At 43.4% G+C, this 21,352-nt stretch overlaps 1 protein-coding gene across 2 annotated transcripts in view; it reads right to left on the bottom strand.

The window, feature by feature from the left end:
* LARS2 (leucyl-tRNA synthetase 2, mitochondrial) overlaps nt 1-21,352 on the bottom strand; it is a 319,881-nt gene that overhangs the window by 86,946 nt on the left and 211,583 nt on the right. For both annotated transcript variants that reach the window (XM_077491589.1, XM_077491590.1), the window contains exons 8-11: nt 18,975-19,082; nt 5,342-5,501; nt 2,281-2,385; nt 1,077-1,192 (exon numbers count right to left, since the gene is read on the bottom strand). In XM_077491589.1, the coding sequence (XP_077347715.1) occupies nt 1,077-1,192; nt 2,281-2,385; nt 5,342-5,501; nt 18,975-19,082 (489 nt within the window). The remainder of the gene's footprint in view (nt 1-1,076; nt 1,193-2,280; nt 2,386-5,341; nt 5,502-18,974; nt 19,083-21,352) is intronic.

The following is a 21,352-nucleotide window of genomic DNA, read 5'->3' as shown; positions in this document are numbered from 1 at the left end:
AGGAACAGGTTAAATATACCATTGAAATTTTTTTGTTCTGTTTGATAGGCACAAAAAAGCTGATAATTCCTGTGCTCTCTGCCTGAACTGCACTCTTATCAATTAGCCCTGTTCACAGTTTTCCCTGTGTACTATAGCACACTCCCCATGTTATTGGAAAAAGAAGAGGGGGGGGGGTGTACTGTAGTCTTAACAAACTTCTTATCCTAGGGCGACACTGCATCTTTTCCACAGTTATAGAATGACAATTTTGTTCTGTTACCTTAAAGCCGGCCAAACACAAAGCAAAATTTGCCCTTCTGCCTCACATACAATACTTCAACTTCAAATTCAAAGTAGCTGGGAGAAAAAATGTCAGGCAAATAAAACCTACACCCAATCAGATTCAGGAACTGTTTGGATAGTCTGACAGCTGCTGGTGCCGGCTGTCAGAATACAACTTTGCAGTGGGAGAACCATCCAACCATCTGTGTGGTTTACTGTGGACAGAGAAATCTGTGTGTTTGCCCTGCTTATTCGCAGGATCATTAAGGAGAAAATATAGGAAAACAATCCTGAAACCAAAAAAAAATGCAGCCACATCTGAATTGCCAAAAAGAGATGATTTTTTAATTTTTACACAAAGTAAAAGAGGTCACATTTAATTAACATTTTTTTTACCTCCACTGCAAACTGTAGATAAACTATGAGTTGAGAGGAAGTTACTCTATGATCCACATTTGACAGCTAGCAGTGCGCACCGTGCACATTAAAGATCGGGAATTAATCAGTGTGGTTTCTAATCGTGTGAACACGAGATTTCATAGTCAACAAACCTGTCCATGACCCAGCTGTCATTGTATTTCTATTCATTTTCAAAATGCATGGACTACCCCCCACTTCAGTCGTGCTTTCCGACTACCCAAGAAAACAACACCAGTTTTACTGTAGCAAAGAAACTGAGCACAGTTCAGACCGACTTGTATGCTGTGCTATAGTTACCATGCAGAGATAACAAGGCCAAATGCAAATAATTACAAAAAACAACTCCCATTGCATACTGTTAGCAAACGATGTTCCCAAAGTACCAGACTTACCCTTGCTGAGTTTATTATTCTCTCAGTGCCATCGCTAAGATTTTCGGTAACCGTTGTATAAGTCAAACCCAACTTGTCTGCCAAGATGCCATCTTCCAAGTTTGTGCTTGGAATACCTATCAATACAAAACTCTGAGTTTCTACAGCATACAATATTCAATTTCCAGCTGAACAAAGAAAAATCATATCTGAGATATCTCCTCTAACAGTGCTTGTCATAATCAATTCTTGATCCTTATTCTGACCAGCAGTGACATGGTACAGGTTAATGCACTATGGGCACAATTAGGACAAAAGAATGACTTTGCATCTTCATTTATCACCTGAACAGCTGCTAAGAGCTACAGTCAATTTTTCGTTGTTTTTACTATAAAATTATATTTATAAAATAAACTCTATAGTGTAAACTGCAGTAAAGTAGAGTTGCCCATAATAGTTATTTATCAGTATATGGCAGTCAGAACCACAGAGCTGTGTGCCTATTGCTTTGTAGGGGTTACATTTTAATACTGCTCTCTGCCTTATTTAATAATGGCCTTCAAGTCTTTAATGTGTTGCTTATTTCTAAATCCTCTCTTTTCTGAGAGAGCGATTTATTTTTGGAGTTATTCTGTATTCAGTATAAAGGCTGGTCATGATTCCCTGCCTACAAAAGAGCTGATGATGTAAAGCCTAATACATTTCCGTTCAACCCAGCAGCCTAAATTGAGAAAAAAAAAACTGGAGGAGCTCAAGAGGAGCTGCTGTACTAACTATCTGATGTTAGTACAGTGATCTCCCAGCTGAGCTTTTGTGTTCTGACAGAACGGCTGTGCGCACTGATCGGATGCCGATTGGCAGACCTTTTTCTATCATGCCCTTCGACAGAAGCTAGACATTCGGCTGGCTTCTGTCGGGCCGGCTGCCTTACACACGGGCTGAATGATGGGACTTAAGAGTCACATTTGAGTGGATGATGGTTACCATGTACCACTATGTTTGTAGGCTGTGGTAGAAAACTAGGACATCTTGAGGAACCCCTTTGCAAATAAAGCCATATAAATACACATAGATATAATGTTCCTTGTGGGAAATGAACTTAGACCCTCTGCTGTTTCCAGTGCTTGTATTTAGAGACAAAAACATACCTAATTGTAAGAGACAAGTAGTAATGGAAATGAAAAAATATATATATCTTAAGTTAATTTTTTAAACTTTAACTTACCAATTTTACTGTCTAAATAACCCTCAAATTCATTTTTTTCAGAGATGATGATTGGTAGCTCTTGCTTAGTAAATAAATTTATTGCAGATACGCGAGTGAGGCAATCTGTGTTCACAACACAAAGAGAAAAATGAAACATACATAGGTTTATCACATGCCAATGCAACATCTTTACATGCTTACTAGCTATAGCAGGATTCCTCCCTTATGCATTATCTATTTAACAATTTTATTAAAGCATAACCTGAGTGCCGATAAGCCAAAAAGCCCCTCTCCTCTTTAGTCTAGGGGACACAGCACCCACAGTTGCTAAAAAAAAATGTAAAATTTTGATTTGTCTTATCACAGAAGAATTTTCCACTCTGCAACAGAACATTTTACGTAAAGTGGTTGTACACCCTGTACAACCACTTTTACCTGCAGGTAAGCCTATATTAAGGCTTACCTGCAGGTGCTTGAAATATATCCTAAACCTCCACGGTTTAGGAGAAATTTATTAAAAAGCCGAGCGCCTATGACTATGGCACATGTACACTTTAGAAAGGGCACATCCTGCCATTTCCAATGGGGTGATGCTGTGATTGGTGGCTCCCGAGCGCATGCGACTCCGGCCAGTCACAGAGCTGGAGTTCATGGCCCTGGAAGGAAGAGGGGAAAAGATGGACGCTCCCTGCTAGTGGGGACAACAGAGACATTGCAAGCTTCGGTTTCAGGTAAGTGACACATAATGGGCTACTATGCGATGAGATTATGCTTTACCTTTGCAGGGAAATAAAGAGGAAGTAAAACCCACCAGGGTTTACTTCCTCTTTAAGCTTTAGCAGAGAGAAGACAACGGCGTTTCTGGAGCATGTACAGATGATAGGTCTTCTTTTTTACCTTGCATTATTGGGTGGCACAACGAACTGTGTTCACAGACTGAGATTTTTGGAAGAATTCCTGAGCCCATGCAGTGATGTCCATTACAGAATCATATCTGTTTTTAATGCAGTGCCATCTGAGAGCCTGAAGATCACAGGCATCCGATACTGTGTTTTGGCTTTGTGCTTGCGTGCAGATAAGGTATTATGTACTGTAGATGATGATATAGTTAACCACTTGCCGACCAGCCACAATACAAATACTGCGGCAGGTCGACTCTATTGCGTGAAATGACATACTTGTACATTATTTCATGCAATAGCCAGTGGAGACGTGCGCTTATTGGCCAGAGGGGGAGCCAATCAGCAATGTCCGCCGGCCACCCGGGATCGCTCCCCAGAGAGGTAGAACAGAGGTCTGCCAATATAAACAAGGCAGACCGCTGCCCTGACAGGGATGAACTCTGTGATCTTGTGTTCCTGCTAAGCAGCAACACAGATCTCTGTGTTCATCCAGTGAGTCCATCCCCCACACAGTTAGAAAGCATCCCCTACACTTAACCCTTTGAGTGCCCCTGGTGTTAACCCCTTCCCTGCCAGTGTCATTAGTACAGTAAGAGTGCATATTTTTAGCCCCAATTACTGTAATAATGTCACTGGTTCCCAAAAAAAGTGTCAGGTGTCTGATTTGTCCACCGCAATGTCGCAGTCCCGCTAAAAACTGCTGATCGCTGCCATTACTAGTAAAATAAATAAATAAAAATGGCATAAAAATATCTCATATATTGTAGACGCTATAACTTTTGGGAAAACCAATCAATATACGCTTATTGGGATTTTTTTTACCAAAAATATGTAGCAGAATACATATTGGCCTAAATTGATGAAGAAATTTGATTTTTTATTCGATGTTTTATAGCAGAAAGTACATTTGTTGCCAATTAACCTAATTACCATATTTATCAGTGTATACCACACACATTTATTTTTAGAGGGAAGTTTCAGGAAAAAAACTTAAATTTGAAATAAGGAACTCTGAAGCAAAATAAGGGTCAGTGCCCATCTGCAGCCTCACCATTGCCATCAATGTAGCCTGATCAATGCCCACCTGCAGCCTCACAAGTGCCATCAATGCAACCTCCCCATTGCCATCAATGCAGCAGCCTTGCAATTGCCATCAATGCAGCAGCCTCGCCATTGCCATCAATTCAGCAGCCTCGCCATTGCCATCAATGCAGCAGCTCCGCCATTGCCATAAATGCAGCAACCTCGCCATTGCCATCAATGCGGCAGCCTCGCCACTGCCATCAATGCAGCAACCTCACCATTGCCATCAGTGCAGCCTGATCGATGCCCATCTGCAGCCTAAAGGGGACTAGGAGGGGGTTAGATGAGCGCCGACAGATTACATACCTTGAGAATCTCTTATGATAGACAGTACAGTGGTCCACTGGCAGCCCAGGAGACGGGACTTCCTATTACAGAGGCTGCCAAGTAATCAGGAGATTCTCACTGTATGTAATCTGACGGTGCTCGTCCCACCCCCTCCGAGGCAGCTAAAACTGAGGTATTGGCGTATAACACGCACGCGCTATTTGCACCCAATTTTCGTGGTGAAAAAGTGAGTGTTAAAGGCCAATAAATACAGTAGTTGCAATATGTTCTTCCAGCTCTGCTTTATTAGTACCACCTAACTCTGACAGCTTTTTGTTGCTCTGTACCAACTTTTTTGAGACGTTTTGCTGCCATCAGTTTCAAAATTATCTTATTTTTTTCTCAAAATGGTGATTTTTCTCTGTTTAAAAATTTGATACATTTTCCAATTTTTTGGAATAGGGGTTGTAGTTGCTATAGGCAGCTCAAGATTCTTTTTTTTCATATTAATTTTACAAGTGGGACTCAATAATATATAATTCTGAGCATGAACTGAACATCCAATTTTAACTGCATGGAGGCACGCATATTATTTATGCCACTGGGCAGATCAGAGATATTACAACAAAGCCCAGGAGGGCATCAACATGTGTTACACTGCATCTAGATTTTAACAATTTTTTATAATCTTCAGAGGCACAGAAACAAATAGATTTTTGACCTCTAACTCGGCATACAACATATTGACAATAATTTCTTATTTCAATGGTCAGGATCCACTGCCAACTCTGATCCCTGTAGTTGATTTTGTTTTTTCCTTTTCTCACCTTTGCCTGCTGTGAAAGCCTCCTGCAGGACTCCTCTCACACTGCTACCCCCGTGCAACAATCTGTGACTTGGTAATATTGCAACGTGTGATGCCCCATAAATAGCTTCTGGGTTGAAAGCATACGCTGAAATAACTTCTCCAGTTTCCACATTATCCACCTGCAATATGGAAAGAAACAGAAAGTTTTACCATAAATCTAGCCAAATGCAGTAGAGGGTGTTTGGAATTGCAGGCACAATATGAAAGCCTTTGGGCACTTTTGCTTGCTATTGGTTCTCTAAGCATGAATGGTCATTTCAGACGTTAGACTCTTCCAATAGGTGCATACTCTGGTTCAGGTGTATCAGTGGAAAAAGACGTCTGGACAAGGTATTATAACGAATGTAAGTTTGTTACCTGATTATGTAATACCTACAGACACCTTGTGCCCTAAAGGCATCCTTTCACCGATGCAGTGAAAATGTTGAACGAAGAAGTAGAGGTAATATTAACAGCAACCAATCAGATTCCAACTGTCCTTTTACAAACTGAATTTTAAACTGGACTGGGGTTAAAGTGAAATAAACTCTACAGAGAAAAAAATATATAAATTGAGAGCTCGTTCACACCATTGTCCAGAGACATCAGTTTTTCTGCACACGTTTTACAAGGAACCAAAGAAAACAACAGTTCTCTATGTGCCCTGTTCACACCCCAACATGCATATTTTTCCTGCACAGGAATTTGTAACAAGTATGCAGTTTCCTGCATGGAAAAAAAACTGACATGAAATCAACATTAGGCTCAACAGGGCACATAACTAATGCACATGAAAACTGATGTTAACGTACATAAAAACTCACTGAAACGTGCATGAAAACTAATGTAAACTGACGTCTAGTGATGGACGAACTTCCGACGGGACGTTTCGCGAACGCGAAACGCGAACGGACACAAACGTTCGCGAAAACGACCGTTCGCCGCGGGCTCCATTGACTTCAATGGGAGGCGAATTTCGCAAACCTTTAGGTCGAATTTGCGGCCACGGGGTAATTATTAGGGGGTAGCACGTAGTCCCACCACCTGGACAATAGCATAATACATGTATGAGGTGAATTTGGGATCGATAACTACAAGCATTTTTTTTTTATTTGGGAAATTGTTCTGACAATTCAGGACTATGGAGCTAATGAAGGCAATGGAGGAGAGGGAAGGTCAGGGACCAGGGTAGGCAAACAAGAGGGTTCAGGAGATACAGAGCACTGACAGCAGCACCGTAATACAGAGCACTGACATCAGCACCGTGACATACAGCGCTGACAGCAGCTCCGTGACATACAGCGCTGACAGCAGCTCCGTGACATACAGCGCTGACAGCAGCTCCGTGACATACAGCGCTGACAGCAGCTCCGTGACATACAGCGCTGACAGCAGCTCCGTGACATACAGCGCTGACAGCAGCACCGTGACATACAGCGCTGACAGCAGCTCCGTGACATACAGCGCTGACAGCAGCTCCGTGACATACAGCGCTGACAGCAGCTCCGTGACATACAGCACTGACAGCAGCTCCGTGACATACAGCGCTGACAGCAGCTCCGTGACATACAGCGCTGACAGCAGCACCGTGACATACAGCGCTGACAGCAGCTCCGTGACATACAGCGCTGACAGCAGCTCCGTGACATACAGCGCTGACAGCAGCTCCGTGACATACAGCGCTGACAGCAGCTCCGTGACATACAGCGCTGACAGCAGCTCCGTGACATACAGCGCTGACAGCAGCTCCGTGACATACAGCGCTGACAGCAGCTCCGTGACATACAGCGCTGACAGCAGCTCCGTGACATACAGCGCTGACAGCAGCTCCGTGACATACAGCGCTGACAGCAGCACCGTAAGCAGCCCCAGGAGGAAGTCAGCACAGCACAGGGATGGTGTGATCCCCTCATAATAAGAACCCCCAGGAGGAAGTCAGCACAGCACAGGGATGGTGGGAGCCCCTCATAATAAGAACACCCAGGAGGAAGTCAGCACAGCACAGGGATGGTGGGAACCCCTCATAATAAGCAGCCCCAGTAGAAATATGACACCGCTCAACCTCTTCAAAGAGGAGGGTAGGGGCATATAGTACGGTGTGCTTTTTTGGGTCAGGGAAGTGAGCCAAATGAATTAAGAAGGTCTGTGTGCTTGATTCCAAAAATTGTTTATAGACATATACATGGTCTACTGATCACATGTGTTGAATTCCTCCGAGATCCATGCCTCATTCATTTTTAGAAATGTGAGGTAGTTAACACTGTCGTGAGCTAGGCGAGTACGCTTATCGGTCACAATCCCCCCTGCTGCGCTGAACGTCCTTTCGGACAGGACACTGGATGAGGGGCAAGCCAACAGTTCGATTGCAAATTGGGCAAGCTCTGGCCAGAGGTCAAGCCTGCCCACCCAGTAGTCTAGGGGTTCATCACTCCTCAGAGCGTCCACATCGGCCGTTAACCCAATGTAGTCGGACACCTGACGGTCTAGGCGTTCCCTGATGCTGGATCCGGATGACACCTGTCGATGGGTCGGCTGAAAGAATGACCTCATATCCGAAGTCACCAACACATCTTCAAACCGGCCTCTTCTTGCAGGCGCTGTTGGATTGGTACCCGCAAATCCTTCTCTGGGAGTGGGAATTGCTCCTCTGCCAGCGCACGCAAAAGCAGAATGCAGCATTTCTCGAAGCAAGGCCTGGAAGTGCTGCATTCTGACAGCCCTCTGCGACGGCGGTAACATTTCCGCCATTTTGTGTTTGTACCGGGGATCTAAGTACGTTGCCACCCAGTACTGGTCCTTGACCCTCATGCTTTTTATACGGGGGTCCCTATTAAAACACTGGAGCATGAAGGCCCCCATTTGCACTCAAGCGGAAGGTATGTGGTGGTGGTGGTGTTGTTGGTGGTAGTGTCTTTGGGGGTGCACATAGCAGAGAGTGAAGAAGAGGGTGCAGATCGAGAGGATGAGGAGGGTGCAGAAGAATAAGGCTGAGTGAGCCACTCAACCAAGTCTGGTGCGTCCTTTAAAGTAATTGAACGCACCTTCTGCAACTTCCCACTTTGGCTCAAGGCTGTTGCTCCTGCCCTACCCCTACCACCCCTGCGGAAGGGCCTGCCTCTTCCTCTGCCTGTCATTTTTTAAATCACCCTGTGACAAAACTCTTAGTCCCTATACCGCTGAAGGACTGCTGCAGTATAGGGCAGCGGTCAGCAGTAGTGCACGTCAACCCTATGTATTGTGGACCGATAGCGGTCCTTACAGAACAGCAGACTGTACTGCACTCAGGCCTATGTACCGTAGCACCCTATACCAAGTTACCAGTCCTTATAAAAACTTTTGTGGACCAAGCAGGTTGTGTGTTAGTGTTTAGCAGACTGTGCGTCAGTCCCTATACCGCTGAAGGACTGCTGCAGTATAGGGCAGCGGTCAGCAGTAGTGCACGGCAACCCTATGTATTGTGGACCGATAGCGGTCCTTACAGAACAGCAGACTGTAACGCACTCAGGCCTATGTACCGTAGCACCCTATACCAAGTTACCAGTCCTTATAAGAACTTTTGTGGACCAAGCAGGTTGTGTGTTAGTGATTAGCAGACTGTACGTCAGTCCCTATACCAATGAAGGACTGCTGCAGTATAGGGCAGCGGTCAGCAGTAGTGCACGTCAACCCTATGTATTGTGGACCGATAGCGGTCCTTACAGAACAGCAGACTGTACTGCACTCAGGCCTATGTACCGTAGCACCCTATACCAAGTTACCAGTCCTTATAAAAACTTTTGTGGACCAAGCAGGTTGTGTGTTAGTGTTTAGCAGACTGTGCGTCAGTCCCTATACCGCTGAAGGACTGCTGCAGTATAGGGCAGCGGTCAGCAGTAGTGCACGGCAACCCTATGTATTGTGGACCGATAGCGGTCCTTACAGAACAGCAGACTGTAACGCACTCAGGCCTATGTACCGTAGCACCCTATACCAAGTTACCAGTCCTTATAAGAACTTTTGTGGACCAAGCAGGTTGTGTGTTAGTGATTAGCAGACTGTACGTCAGTCCCTATACCAATGAAGGACTGCTGCAGTATAGGGCAGCGGTCAGCAGTAGTGCACGGCAACCCTATGTATTGTGGACCGATAGCGGTCCTTACAGAACAGCAGACTGTAACGCACTCAGGCCTATGTACCGTAGCACCCTATACCAAGTTACCAGTCCTTATAAGAACTTTTGTGGACCAAGCAGGTTGTGTGTTAGTGATTAGCAGACTGTACGTCAGTCCCTATACCAATGAAGGACTGCTGCAGTATAGGGCAGCGGTCAGCAGTAGTGCACGGCAACCCTATGTATTGTGGACCGATAGCGGTCCTTACAGAACAGCAGACTGTACTGCACTCAGGCCTATGTACCGTAGCACCCTATACCAAGTTACCAGTCCTTATAAGAACTTTTGTGGACCAAGCAGGTTGTGTATTAGTGTTTAGCAGACTGTGCGTCAGTCCCTATACCGCTGAAGGACTGCTGCAGTATAGGGCAGCGGTCAGCAGTAGTGCACGGCAACCCTATGTATTGTGGACCGATAGCAGTCCTTACAGAACAGCAGACTGTACTGCACTCAGGCCTATGTACCGTAGCACCCTATACCAAGTTACCAGTCCTTATAAAAACTTTTGTGGACCAAGCAGGTTGTGTGTTAGTGTTTAGCAGACTGTGCGTCAGTCCCTATACCGCTGAAGGACTGCTGCAGTATAGGGCAGCGGTCAGCAGTAGTGCACGTCAACCCTATGTATTGTGGACCGATAGCGGTCCTTACAGAACAGCAGACTGTAACGCACTCAGGCCTATGTACCGTAGCACCCTATACCAAGTTACCAGTCCTTATAAGAACTTTTGTGGACCAAGCAGGTTGTGTATTAGTGTTTAGCAGACTGTGCGTCAGTCCCTATACCGCTGAAGGACTGCTGCAGTATAGGGCAGCGGTCAGCAGTAGTGCACGGCAACCCTATGTATTGTGGACCGATAGCGGTCCTTACAGAACAGCAGACTGTACCGCACCCAAGCCTATGTACCGTAGCACCCTAGACAGACCAAGTTACCAGTCCTGATAAAGAGCTTTGTGGAACAAGTGAGTTGTGAATGATTAGCAGACTGCAGCAGAAGGGCAGCAGTCAAGTATAATATTCTTTCTATATTTGGAAGAAAGAATATTATACGTGTACAAGCCTATTACCGTACCACTGATACCAGTCCTGAAAAGAACCTTTGTGGAACTAATAGTAACAGCAAGTCTTTAAAATTATCCTCACTGCCTGACACACTGCTTCCTGCCTGTCCCTATACAAATTGGCAAAAAAGAGTAGGCTGGAACGATTAGCTGGAATAGCTCTTTTGTGGACCTGATAGTAACAGCTAATGATGATGATGATGATGATGATGATGAAGAAAGACTAATCTGGCTGAGCTGTCCCTAAAATAGCAGCATACAGCGCTCTGTCCCTTTATCTAAACTGACAAAAGAAACTCAGGCTGCTGACCTAACACCTATACCAGTCCTGAAAAGAACTTTTGTGTACCAAATAGCTAGCGTTTTCTCTGTCCCTACTCCACACAGGATCCTTTCCCTACAGTGACAGAAGAAAGAATGTAAAATGGCCACCGGATCGGGTGTATTTATAGGTTAGGGGGAATGTCCAAGTGTCCATGAGCTGTCATGTCTCAATTGGTTGTCCTGTAACACATGATAAACGTGTCACGAAAGGTTAAAGTTCTTGTATACATTAAACACGTAAGTCCGCCGGGGCGAACGACGGAAAAAGGCGTTCGAACCCGCGGACGGCGAAAGTCGGAAATTCGCCGCGAAACGACCGCCGGGCGAAACGTTCGTCCATCACTACTGACGTCCCTGCAAGTGAAATCTGAGCCGTTTTCCTATCAGTTTTCATTCAAGTATAGTGTGATCGAGCGCTAAACAGGCAGCATTTTTAAGAAACCCAAATGGAGTCAAGCAGCCAACAATTCTGAACCCAAAAGAAAAACCAAGAGAAAATTGTGGTGCCTGTAACGGTCAAGAGTGCCGAAACTTCTGGGGGGGGGGGGGGATTGTTTGGGAGGTAAGTTTAATTCAGCTTTAAAGCAGAACCAAACACTCCTGTTATTTACTGCCAAGGAAGTTGTTTGTTTGATTTGCAGTTGCCATGGTGCTACACATGATCAGCTATGAAATCTGCCATTTGACGGCTTAAAAGTTCAGTTGACAGCATAAGCACATGTAGAAGTTATAGAGTTACATAGTAGGTGAGGTTGAAAAAAGACACAAGCCTGTGTATGATTATATGTCAGTATTACATTGTATATCCCCGTATGTTGTGATCGTTCAGGTGTCTATCTAATTGTTTTTTTAAATTATCGATGCTCCCTGCTGAAACCACTGCCTGTGGAAGAGAATTACACATCCTTACCGCTCTTACAGTAAAGAACCCGCTACAGTTTAAGGTTAAACCGCTTCTCTTCTAATTTCAGTGAATGGCCACGTGTCTTTTTAAATTCCCTTTCGGAGAAAAGTTTTATCCCTATTGTGGGGTCACCAGTACGGTATTTGTAAATTGAAATCATATCCCCTCTCAAGCATCTCTTCTCCAGAGAGAATAAGTTAAGCGCTTGTAACCTTTCCTCATAACCAATGTCCTCCAGTCCTTTTATTTGCTTTGTTGCCCTTCTCTGGACTGTCTCCAGTTCCAGCACATCCGTCTTGAGGACTGGTACCCAGAACTGGATGGCATACTCCAGGTGCGGCCGGACCAGAGTCTTGTAGAGTGGGAGAATTATCATTTTATCTCTGGAGTTAATCCCCTTTTTAATGCATGCCAACATTCTGTTTGCTTTGCTTGCAGCAGCTTGGCATTGCATGCCATTGCTGAGCCTGTCATCTACTAGGACCCCCAGGTCCTTTTCCATCCTAGATTCCCCCAGAGGTTCTCTCCCTAGTGAGTAGATTGCATTCATATTTTGCCACCCAAATGCGTTATTTTAAATTTTTCGACATTAGACCTCATTTGCCAAATAGTTGCCCACCACATTAATTTGTTTAGCTCTTCTTGCAAGGTTTCCACATCCTGCAGAGAAATTATTGCCCTGCTTAACTTAGTATCATCCTCAAATACTGAGATTGAGCTGTTTATCCCATCCTCCAGATCGTTTATGAATAATGAGGATTGGTCCTAGGACAGAACCCTGAGGGACCCCACTCTCCACACTAGACTATTCAGAGTACTCTCCATTTATCACTACCCTCTGAAGTCACCCCTGTAACCATTTTTCAATCCATGTACTCATCCCTATGGTCGCCATCTCTCCATCCTGTGTAACCAGATTCTCTTAACCACTTGCCGACCGCCGCACGCCGATGTACGTCGGCAGAATGGCACGGGCAGGTATAAGGGCTTACATGTACGTCCTTGCCTGCCCGCCGGTCGGGGGCCCGATCGGGCCCCCGCCCGGTGCCTGCGGCGGTCGGTATTCGTTCGGGAGCGATCCCGGACGAGGGGACGGCCATTTATTCATGGCCACCCCCTCTCGATCGCTCCCGGCGAATGAAAATGTCCGGTGACATCACTTCCTCTCCTGTAATGTAAACACAGGAGAGGAAGTGATGTATTCTCTCCTCTGTGTCGGTAGTTTTCGTTCCGGCACCGAGGAGAGAGGTTCGGTGAGTTGCACCAACACACCCCACATACAGTAGAACATGCCAGGCACACTCACACCCCCCCTTTACCCCCCAATTACCCCTGCCCCCCCAGTCACAGTGACACCAATAGCTTTTTTTTTTTTTTTTTGCATTGGTGTCATTTGTGACTGTAGTAACTGTTAGGGCAGTTAGGGTTAGCCCCCTTTAGTTCTAATGTGCCCCCCTAACCCCCCCAATAAAGGTTTAACCCCGTGATCACCCCCCGTCGCCAGTGTCACTAAGGCTGGGTTCACATTGCAGCGGTTTATGAGAACGAATGTGATTCGCACCGCACTGCAGTGCAAATCACATCCGATCTCTGTGCGATTCGAGTTCAGCCATACAGATAGTATGGCTGAATTCGTGTCGCACCCGCCGCAAATTCGCACGGGACCCTTTTTTTGGCCCGCAGCAGAATCGGATCGCATGGGTGTTCACACCATGCGATCCGAGTTTGCAGATCGCACTGCGATATGCGAACTGATCTGGGGGTGTCATTAACATTTCACTGACACTCCCAGCAGTTCGCCTTGGGGCAGTGTGAACTGCCGCCGGGAGGCATGCGATGCGGGAACCCGCCGCGGATTCATGGCGTTCCCGCATCGCTCCAGTGTGAACCCAGCCTAATAAGCGATAGTTTTTCTGATCGCTGTATTAGTGTCACAGGTGACGCTTGTTAGGCAGGTAGGTATTTAGGTTCGCCGCAGCTTTTTATAGCGCCAGGGACCCCCATATACTACCGCATAAAGCCCCCTGATTGCCCCCCTTTAGTTTCAGGGCACCCGCCATTTATTACCTAATAAAGGTTTAACCCCCTGATCACCCGGCGGGTGTCATTTGTGACTGTAATAACTGTTAGGGCAGTTAGGGGTTAGCCCCCTTTAGTTCTAAGGTACCCCCCTAACCTCCCCAATAAAGGTTTAACCCCGTGATCACCCCCCGTCGCCAGTGTCACTAAGGCTGGGTTCACATTGCAGCGGTTTATGAGAACTGTCATTAACATTTCACTGACACTCCCAGCAGTTCGCATAGGGCAGTGTGAACTGCCGTCGGGAGGCATGTGATGCGGGAACCCGCCGCGCATTCGTGGCGTTCCCGCATCGCTCCAGTGTGAACCCAGCCTAATAAGCGATCGTTTTTCTGATCACTGTATTAGTGTCACAGGTGACGCTAGTTAGGCAGGTAGGTATTTAGGTTCGCCGCAGCTTTTTATAGCGCCAGGGACCCCCATATACTACCGCATAAAGCCCCCTGATTGCCCCCTAGTTAACCCTTTCACCAGTGATCACCATATAACTGTTACAGGTGACGCTGGTTGGTTAGTTATTTTTTTTATAGTTTCAGGGCACCCGCCATTTATTACCTAGTCTCACTAGTGTACCCCTAAATTTAGGGGTGTCTACTTTCCAAAATGGGGTCATTTGGGGGGGGGTTTGTGCCATCTTGGCATTTTATGGCCTTCAAAACTGTAACGCCCTTAGAAAGCCTGAAGGCGGTGCTTGGTTTTCGGGGCCCCGTACGCGGCTAGGCTCCCAAAAAGTCCCACATATGTGGTATCCCCGTACTCAGGAGAAGCAGCAGAATTTATTTTGGGGTGTCATTTCACATATGCCCATGGCATGCGTGAGCAATATATCATTTAGTGACAACTTTGTTAAAAAAAAAAAAAAAAAAAAAGTTTGTAATTTTCCCGCAACTTGTGGCAAAATATAAAATATTCCATGGACTCAACATGCCTCTCAGCAAATAGCTTGGGGTGTCTACTTTCTAAAATGGGGTCATTTGTGGGGGTTTTGTGCCATCTTGGCATTTTATGGCCTTCAAAACTGTAATAGGTAGTGAGGAGTGAAGTCAAATATTTACGCCCTTAGAAAACCTGAAGGCGGTTCTTGGCTTTCGGGGCCCCGTACGCGGCTAGGCTCCCAAAAAGTCCCACATATGTGGTATCCCCGTACTCAGGAGAAGCAGCAGAATTTATTTTGGGGTGTCATTTCACATATGCCCATAGCATGTGTGAGCAATATATCATTTAGTGACAACTTTGTGAAAAAAAAATAAAAAAAAATTTAAGTTTGTAATTTTCCCGCAACTTGTGGCAAAATATAAAATATTCCATGGACTCAAAATGCCTCTCAGCAAATAGCTTGGGGTGTCTACTTTCTAAAATGGGGTCATTTGTGGGGGTTTTGTGCCATCTTGGCATTTTATGGCCTTCAAAACTGTAATAGGTAGTGAGGAGTGAAGTCAAATATTTACGCCCTTAGAAAACCTGAAGGCGGTTCTTGGCTTTCGGGGCCCCGTACGCGGCTAGGCTCCCAAAAAGTCCCACATATGTGGTATCCCCGTACTCAGGAGAAGCAGCAGAATTTATTTTGGGGTGTCATTTCACATATGCCCATAGCATGTGTGAGCAATATATCATTTAGTGACAACTTTGTGTAAAAAAAAAAAAAAAAATTATTTTTTTGTCATTATTCAATCGCTTGAGGCAAAAAAATAAAATATTCAATGGGCTCAACATGCCACTTATCAATTTCCTTAGGGTGTCTACTTTCCAAAATGGGGTCATTTGGGGGGGTTTTGTACTGCCCTGCCATTTTAGCACCTCAAGAATTGAGATAGGCAGTCGTAAACTAAAAGCTGCGTAAATTCCAGAAAACGTACCTTAGTTTGTAGATGTGACAACTTTTGCGCAAACCAATAAATATACAATTATTGACTTTTTTTTTACCAAAGACATGTGGCTGAATACATTTTGGCCTAAATGTATGACTAAAATTGAGTTTATTGGATTTTTCTAATAACAAAAAGTAGAAAATATCATTTTTTTTCAAAATTTGCGGTCTTTTTACGTTTATATCGCAAAAAATAAAAATCGCAGAGGCAATCAAATACCATCAAAAGAAAGCTCTATTTGTGGGAAGAAAAGGACGCAAATTTTGTTTGGGTACAACATTGCATGACCGCGCAATTACCAGTTAAAGCAGCGCAGTGCCAAATTGTAAAAAGACCTCTGGTCATTTACCAGCAAAATGGTCCGGTCTGAAGGTGGTTAAACATTGTTTATGAGGCCAATATGATCTCTTTTTCCTCTCCTCCGCTATGTGCCTTTCATGTTCTATCTTAGCCACCCTGATTGCACCCTTACATTTTTTGTTGCATTCTTTGTAAAGTTGGAATGCTGACGATGATACCTCAGCCATGTATTTTTTGAAGGCCTCCTTTGCTTTTATATGCATTTTTACATTGGCGTTGAGCCACCCAGGACTTATATTAGCTCTTTTAAATGTATTTCCCATTGGGATGCACTGGCTAATACCTTTAATATGTTCTTAAAGCATACCTAATTTAACTCCATGTTCCTTGTTCCTAAGATTTTATCCCATTAATATCTTCTGGAAAGGATCATAGTTTAGGAAAGTTGGCTCTTTTGAAATTCAGTGTCTTTGTATTCCCCTTATGTTTCCTATTTGTGTGATTTATACTGAAACTAATTGATCTGCGATCACTGTTTCCTAAAATTTCCACATCTGTGATCAGGTCTGTATTGTTGGTGATCAATAGGTCTATCTTTCACGGCATGCCTCGAATGTACTGTTTAGTTCCATTTTAAGACTTGGTTCTGCTTTAAGATCCCATTTTGCATCATATACCTATTACTTCAAATTATCTAGTAAAGAAGATTTATTGTCTGCATATACAGTGGGGAAAATAATTATTTGATCCCCTGCAGATTTTGTAAGTTTCCCCACCTACAAAGAAATTAAGGGTCTATAATTTATATCATAGGTGTATTTTAAATAATAGAGACAGGATATCAAACAAAAATCCAGAAAAAAAACATGATACAAATGTCATAAATTGAGTTCAGTGAGTAAAATAAGTATTTGATCCCCTACCATCCAACAAGAATTCTGGCTCCCACAGTATGTGCTCATGTACATATGGTACACAGATTAGTCCTGTCAATTTAAGGTGCTCCTAAAGACAAATCATTATGTGTATTAAAGACACCTATCCACAGAATCTCTTTCTTCCATTCAAACCTCACCATCATGGGCAAAACCAAAGAGCCGTCAAAGGATGTCAGGGACAAGATAGTAGATCTGCACAAGGCTGGAATGGGCTACAGGACCATCAGCAAGCTTGGTGAGAAGGAGAAAACTGCTAAGTGGTAATTTGCAAATGGAAGAAATACAAAATAACCATTAATCGCCCTTGGTCTGGAGTCCTATGCAAGATTTTGCCTCATGGGGTAAGGATGAGCATAAGAAAAGTGGGGGATCAACTCAGAACTACACAGGAAGAGCTTGTGAATTAACGCAAGGCAGTTGGAAACCACAGTCACCAAACCATTGATAACACAATACGCCACCAAAGATTGAAATCCTGCAGTGTCCACAAGTCCCCCCCCCCAAGAAGGAACACATACAGGGCTATCTGAAGTTTGCCAAAGAACATCTAAATGATTCAGAGAATGATTGGGAGAAAGTGCTGGAATCAGATGAGACCAAAATTGAGCTATTAGGCATCAACTCGACTTGATGTGTTTAGAGGGAAAAAAAATTCTGACTATGACCCTGGCAACACCATCCCTACAGTCAAGCACGGAGGTGGAAGCATTATGTTTTGGGGCTGTTTCTCTGCTAAAAAGGTACAGGCCAACTTTGCTGCATTGAGGGGCCAATAGACAGGGCAGTGTATTGTCAAACCTTAGATGAGAACCTTGTTCCCTCAGCCAGAACACTGAAGATGGGTCCTGGATGGATCTTCCAGCATGATAATGACCCAAACCCTCCCACCAAGGCAACAAAGGAGTGGCTCAAGAAGAAGCACATTAAGGTTATTGAGTGGCCTAGCCAATCTCCAGACCTTAATCCTATGGAAAATGTATGATGGGAGCTGAAACTTCAAGTTGCCAAGCGACAGCCAAGAAACCTTAAGGATTTAGAGATCTGTAAAGAATGGACCAAATTTCCCTCCTAAGATGTTTGCAAACCTGGTAACCAACTACACTAAACATCTTACTTCTGTGCTTACCAACAAGGGTTTCTCCAACAAGTACTTAGTAATGTTTTGCTTGGGGATCATATAGTTATTTTACTCACTGAACTGCAACTCAAGGTATAACATTTGTATCATGTGCTTTCTCTGGATTATTGGTTCATATTTTGTCCCTATCATTTAAAATACCTATGATAAAAATGATAGACTTTCCATTTTTTTGTAAGTGGGCAAACTTAAAAAATCAGCAGGGGATCAAATAATTTTCCCTATTGTAGTTTTATTCAGTTATATTATAAATGCCAGCTGGTGGAAATATTGACGTAAATCAATGCATAAGAAGAGACTGACATGTCCCAGGTAGTGCCACTGTCTCAATGCTTGCATCCTGGATATGTGGGCAGTAGGGAAAAAAGGTAGATAATGCTCAGGATTATAAAGAATTGCATACTTCTAGCTGTTTCACCCAAGGACAGCACAAGAGCAGGTTTCCCTGTAGGCTAAGGACAACAACAATCTTTCTGCCAAAGCATTTGATCTTCAGTAGGCTGTACTTCACAGTCCTACTCTCCTTACTGTTTCCTGTTGTGATGGAAAAGATCCACAGCCAAGTCTGAAATGTCAAGAGCTGCAGCAATACAGTTTAAATAAAGGGTGGTGGGAAATGTTCACAATTCAATCTTTTTCAATAAATGAAAGCATGGAGGTATAATGCTGTGAAATGCAGTAACGCATGATTTAAAATAGCTGGTGAACAGCAAATTCAAATCTGATTTTTTGATGGATTACTGCACCATGAACATCATATCTTTATAACATAAGAATGTATTAATGTATAAGATATAACATATCTTTATACATTTTTATTAATATAAGGGAGCAGCCAAAGTGATGCATTACCTTTAACATGAGGTCAAAGAAACAGCCAATACAGTCACCGATCCAGTTAGCCTGCATGCCTTTTACCCCGTACCATTCAGGTAGATCAGCCAAGGCATCCTGCATTGCCTGTAATAAAAAAAAATTAAGAACTACCTAATGCATATTGTACAAATTAAGACATGGCATTTTCAAACGTGCTCCTTTGGACAGAAATTGAGGTTTCATCCAGCGGCCTCATTTCACTGCTGTTTTTATTTAGGAGATTTATTTCACATTCAAGGCACCCTTTAACCACTTAAGGACCAAGCCTCTTTCTGAGATTTGTTGTTTACAAGTTAAAAAGTTTTTTTTGCTAGAAGATTACTTAGAATCCCCAAACATTATACATTTTATTTTTCTAACACCCTAGAGAATAAAATGGCGGCTGTTGCAATACTTTCTGTCACACCGTATTTGCGCAGTGGTCTTACAAGCGCACATTTTTGGGAAAAAAATACACTTTTTTGAATAAAAAAACAAGACAACAGTAAAGTTAGCCCAATTTGTTTTTGTATTGTGAAAGATAATGTTACGCCTAGTAAATTGATACCCAACATGTTACGCTTCAAAATTGCACCTGCTCGTGGAATGGCGACAAAATGTTACCCTTAAAAATCTCCATTAAAAAAAATAATAATTCTACAGGTTGCTTGTTTTGAGTTACAGAGGAGGTCTAGGGCTAGAATTATTGCTCTCACTGTACCAATTGCGGCGATAGCTCACGTGTGTCTTGAATACCGTATTCACGTATGCGTTCGCTTCTGCATGCGAGCTCGTCGAGACGGGGCACGTTTAACATTTTTTTTTGTTTCTTATTTATTTTACCTTTTATTTTGACATTGTTCTTTTAAAAAATGGTGTCACTTTTATTCCTATTACAAGGAATGTAAACATCCTTTGTAATAGAAATAAAGCATGACAGGACCTCTTAAATATGAGATCTGGGGTCAAAAAGACCTCAGATCTCATATTTACACTAAAATGTAATAATAAAAAAAAATATATATAAAAAATAAAAATTTCTCATTTGTCGAAAATACAAAAAAAGTCCCTTTAAGAGCTATGGACAGAAGTGATGTTTTGCGTCGCTTCAGCCCTGCAATATGGAGATGGTTGGCCATCTTCCCCTCATCTCCATGTCATACAAGGGACAACATCTGATCGCTCCTCTCCCGCCGCCGATAAAAGTGATTTCACAGCGAATCCGCCACAGAGACCAATTTTATCTTGAAGCGGACTGCCATAACAATGATATTCCTCTTCAAAGTACTGATGCAAAACAATGGTGGGCGGTCCCAAAGTGCTTAAATAGCTCAGCCATGTAAGCATTCTTCCCTTGGTATATACTAAGGCTTGTAAACCTCCATCAGCCCCATAACATCCCCCTAAATATTACTGACCATGAAATATGGGGAAACACATGGAGATAAGAAAGCTGCACACCCCAAATATTGTACTACAGAAGAAAATCAAAAATTCCCCCAGGGTTTTTATTTGCAGCAAACAGAATATCAAACACTTTTCGATATACAAAAATGTTTTATTGTACAAATATTAAAATCCACAAAGGTTTTAAAATATGGGCTCTGGTTGCATAAATTCTTACAATGACCCATCGATCATAATAACATGAAAAGTGGGCAGGTTTATATACTCAAATTTTACAGTAAAAGATCCTGCCCCAAACACCACAATGTGTTCCGACCAAGCAAGTTGTAGTCTTCTTCGGGGGACGGTTAAATTTGCCATGAGTATACCTGACTACTTTTCATGTTATTATGATCGATGAGTCGTGTTGAGATTTTATGCAACCAGAGCTCATATTGTAAAACCTTTTTGGATTTTAATATTTGTACAATAAAAGTTTTATATATAGAAATTTGTTTGATAGTCTGTTTGCTGCAAATAAAAACCCTGAGAGAATTTTTGATTTTCTTCTGTAAAACATACTTCACCATGCCTTGTGCTCCCTCACAGCTTCTTCTTCTGTTGCAACAGACAACACTACTCGGCACTCCTGATTTTCTTTTTCCCATTTAAAGTGTTACTAAACCCAGGACCCTGCATTCACTATATCTGGTCTCCCACGGTAGACAGAATATGAATAAATATGAATAAATATAAACTGCTAGATATTTTTTCTCATCAGCAGTATATATCAGTCTTGTGACTTCTAACAGTGTCTGGCTGAGCACTGGTTAAAGCTTGTAGGAGTTTTCATTCTCCTCTGACTGTCCTATGAGGCTGAATGATTCCTGACCATTTGTCTGGACAGTGATTGGCCCTGTGTTTTTTTTTTTTTTTTAGCAAAACACATCAAACTGAGCATGTGCAGCGTGCCTCCTAGGGCTCTGTGC

Source organism: Lithobates pipiens, unplaced genomic scaffold (assembly GCF_037356315.1).
Source record: "Lithobates pipiens isolate NorthernLeopardFrog02 unplaced genomic scaffold, aLitPip1_a1.2 Scaffold_19, whole genome shotgun sequence".
In the NCBI taxonomy this organism is placed as follows: Eukaryota; Metazoa; Chordata; class Amphibia; order Anura; family Ranidae; genus Lithobates; species Lithobates pipiens.
The sequence above is the reverse complement of the archived record's forward strand: the minus strand, read 5'-3'. Positions and strand labels throughout refer to the sequence as shown.